Raw genomic sequence first — 3,479 nt, 5'->3', positions numbered from 1 at the left:
TATATATACACACACACACACACACACATATATATATATATATATATATTTGTTTATTTATTTATTTTTTTTAAGAACTGATATGTCTGTTATTGCATCGATTAATTATATATTTATATTTTACATTTTATTGTTTTATATATTTTGATATTTTATTTATATAATTAACATAATAATTTAACATTATTTTTATTATCCCGTTTAGAAGTCCAACTTTTATTTTGACAGCTCTTGATACCGCACTCATGACCTGGATATGACCATGCTTCTGTTGCCGCATGCACTTGCACTACTCCAGCGTGTGGCTTCTTGTGAATAACACTACAGTCAATATCCCGTTTTGCAATGGAGTCCTTTAACCAAATATTACTACAGTACCCGCCATTTGTAGTTGGAGGTGTCGGAGCAACGGCGATTGCTGCAGGAGGAGCGCTAATCTATAGAATTGCAACCAGGTAACGTTATTGTGTCTCTGCCCGTAAAATGTCGCTGGGCCTCGTATAACAGACATGAATATTTAGCTAGGGCTAAGAACTACACTGCACTTTTCCACGTTTTCCTATATAATTAACAGGCATTGGCAGTAGTATTTTCAACAGTTCGGCCATGAAAAATACTTGTGCACGCGCGGAGATATTCAATGGCGCGCGCTACACAAACAAGCGCGCGAGATTTCGTTAAATGGCTTAGGCAAGTCTGTGGTACTTAAAACAGACCAAAATAGACCGTTAAATTAATATTTTCCACCACAAATATCATAAGTACTACAGTTATCGTTACTTCTGTAAATTAATGTAATTAAGGCACTGATTCCTTCAGTGCTTTTTACTGGGGTTTTTTTTTCCTGAAGGCAGTAACGTTAGTGGTTAAATTACTGATACCTCTTCTAAGTAATTATGATTTTTTTTTTTAACGGAAAACTGATTACCATGGTAAGAGCAACTTATTTGGAAAAGACTCATTTCTATCAAACTGTCAAAAATGATGCGTGTAATGCTAGACTGAAAGCAATAGTGGAAGATCCCAACATTAATCCTTCTTTTATTGGTATTGCATAAATGCTCTGCTGTGATGTAAATTGAACCAGTCATATTTTTTCTAGTCCAAGGTATTTATTAACACCTTTTAATAGGCCGTGCAGTAAGCAATCAGGACACAATTGTCCCCTATGGGAACAGAAACTGCTGGGATTGTCCATACTGTGAACAGTATAATGGCTTTCAGGAGGTATTGACTTTATTTAGAAGATTTTTTTTTGTTCTATCTAAAGGTAAATGTTTTGAAAAGACAAAAAATATAACATTTTACATGTATTTATTTAAACACTACCTTCCAAAGTTTGGGGTTGGTAAGATTTTTTCAGTGTTTTTGAAAGATGTCTCTTATGCTGACCAAGAATGCATTTATTTGATCAAAAATACAGTAATATTGTAAAATTAAGTTTTAAAATTACTTGCATTATAAGTGTCTTTTTGTATGTGTGTGTGTGTGTTTTCTATTATATTTAAAAAATGTGTTGCTGATGCAGCTTTTGGATATGCTATAAATGCGTTTTTGTTTTGTGCTTGTTTTTGATCTGTAGAACGGGGACTACAACAAACCCATTCCTGCTCAATACATGGAGCATCTCAACCATGGCGTTTCGGCCGGTGTCCCGGAGACACCGAAGACTCTGCAGTGGGTCAACTGTCAAATGCTTCTGTGCAAGAAGTGCAACAACAACCAGACACTGAAGATTAAGCAGCTGGCCTCGTTCATCCCCAGGGATGATGTAGGTTTATAATTCACCCATTTAATCTCTTCATTTCAAGATAACCAATGTCTAAAGCTCGTTTTTGAATAAGATTTGCTTTTATGCTTTTTATACAATTTTGAGGCAAAAACGTTTCTGAATAAGATTTGCTTTTATGCTTTTTATATAATTTTGAGGCAAAAATGTCATGTATTAAATATGGCATTCAGTAGACATCTAAACATTTCTATACTTCAAAGTCGTATTTATTTGAGCTAGAATAAACATCTTAAATAATTTTTTATATGTATGTAATCATCAGCTCAAAAACAAGTAACATGCAAGCAATTGCAAATTTTAAAGTAATATTTTACCCATAATGACAGGAAAACTATGATGAGGAGATCGAGGTATATAAGCACCACCTTGAGCAGACCTTCAAATTGTGCCGGCCGTGCCAGACAGCAGTGGAGTACTACATCAAACACCAGAACCGACAGCTGCGGGCTCTGCTCTTCAACCACCAGCTCAGACGCAGTCGGGATGCTGATAAAGCCTTTATTAAGGTGGTGATCTCTATATATTTATATGGTTTCAAATCAAGCCACAAGACTTGACATGAAAAATACAGAAAATTCCACTTTTATAGCACCCCTGAAGTGTATGTTCTAGAATTGCTAAGAGTTTGATTAGGTGCCAAGGGCTTGACATGGAGAAATTGCACTGAATTTAGATGTTGCCCAGATAAAACTGCAATTTTACTACAACCTAGGTATCGTTTGTAATGTGTATCAAGTGTGATTAATGACCAGTCTGTTACTAGTGTTTTCTTAAACCGCAGATAAATGTGTGGAATTGATTGCTAGAGATAAGGAAAGACCTGTTCTCTCTTGCTTCTTTTGTTTCATGAGTATTTTATTGTGCAGCTACTGTTGATTCAAGTTTAGTTTTTAATCAGGCTTGGCATGCTGCAAGTATCAATTGTATTTTGTCATTTTTTTTTATCCTTTTCTACAGAACAACTACTCACTCACCACTCCTGCCTGGTTGATCTTGCTCAGAGTCCTTGCATTTCTCGCCTGTGCCTTCCTTGTAGCTGTGGCTTTGTCTGGATCTGGAGATGTGGCCTCCTCCGTCAGGCAGACCTTAAGCGGAGGAGTCACCCCACCTAAACGCCCCCTCCAAAATGACAGTGAAAGCAAGGCTGAGGAGGGCAGAATGATGTGGGATGATCTGGTGGGTCTTCTGCCGGAAAAGGCTGTGGAGAACGCTCGACTCGTCTGGCAGTCCGGAAGCGACCATCAGATGGCCGTGGCCTCCGTTGGTCTCCTAACTTGCATCACAGGTGTCTTAATGGCAGGACCTGTCAGGTGAACCAAATAAAATATACATAATTTATTTCATGAAAAAATACATTTACCAATTTGTACGTATTTTTACATTTATTTGACATATTAAGTAAATATATATGTAAATATTTGTGCGTGATATTATGTAATTAAAGAATGTGAAATATATAAATATATTTTATAATTCATGTATGAATAAATGTGTGTGTGTGTGTTACATTTTACACAAATTATAGAGACAATTATATATATATAAATTACATTAAAATATGTATGTGATTTAAATTATGAAATTGATAATTGTGTTTTTAGAATTTCTGTATGAATAAATGTGTGTACATAGAAATATATAAATTGTACATTTATTTCAAATATATATATATATATATATATAAATG

The 3,479-nt window shown here is 35.2% G+C and overlaps 1 protein-coding gene across 1 annotated transcript in view; it reads left to right on the top strand.

The window, feature by feature from the left end:
* Positions 1-3,479, top strand: part of LOC107718817 (transmembrane protein 201-like) — a 16,969-nt gene that overhangs the window by 113 nt on the left and 13,377 nt on the right. Inside the window, exons 2-5 of the mRNA XM_016526047.1 lie at positions 1,133-1,227; positions 1,583-1,771; positions 2,119-2,298; positions 2,750-3,102. Coding sequence (XP_016381533.1) covers positions 1,133-1,227; positions 1,583-1,771; positions 2,119-2,298; positions 2,750-3,102 — 817 coding nt within the window. The remainder of the gene's footprint in view (positions 1-1,132; positions 1,228-1,582; positions 1,772-2,118; positions 2,299-2,749; positions 3,103-3,479) is intronic.

This window comes from Sinocyclocheilus rhinocerous, unplaced genomic scaffold (assembly GCF_001515625.1).
Source record: "Sinocyclocheilus rhinocerous isolate Xijiao unplaced genomic scaffold, SAMN03320098_v1.1 scaffold2017, whole genome shotgun sequence".
Taxonomy (NCBI): Eukaryota; Metazoa; Chordata; class Actinopteri; order Cypriniformes; family Cyprinidae; genus Sinocyclocheilus; species Sinocyclocheilus rhinocerous.
The sequence above is the reverse complement of the archived record's forward strand: the minus strand, read 5'-3'. Positions and strand labels throughout refer to the sequence as shown.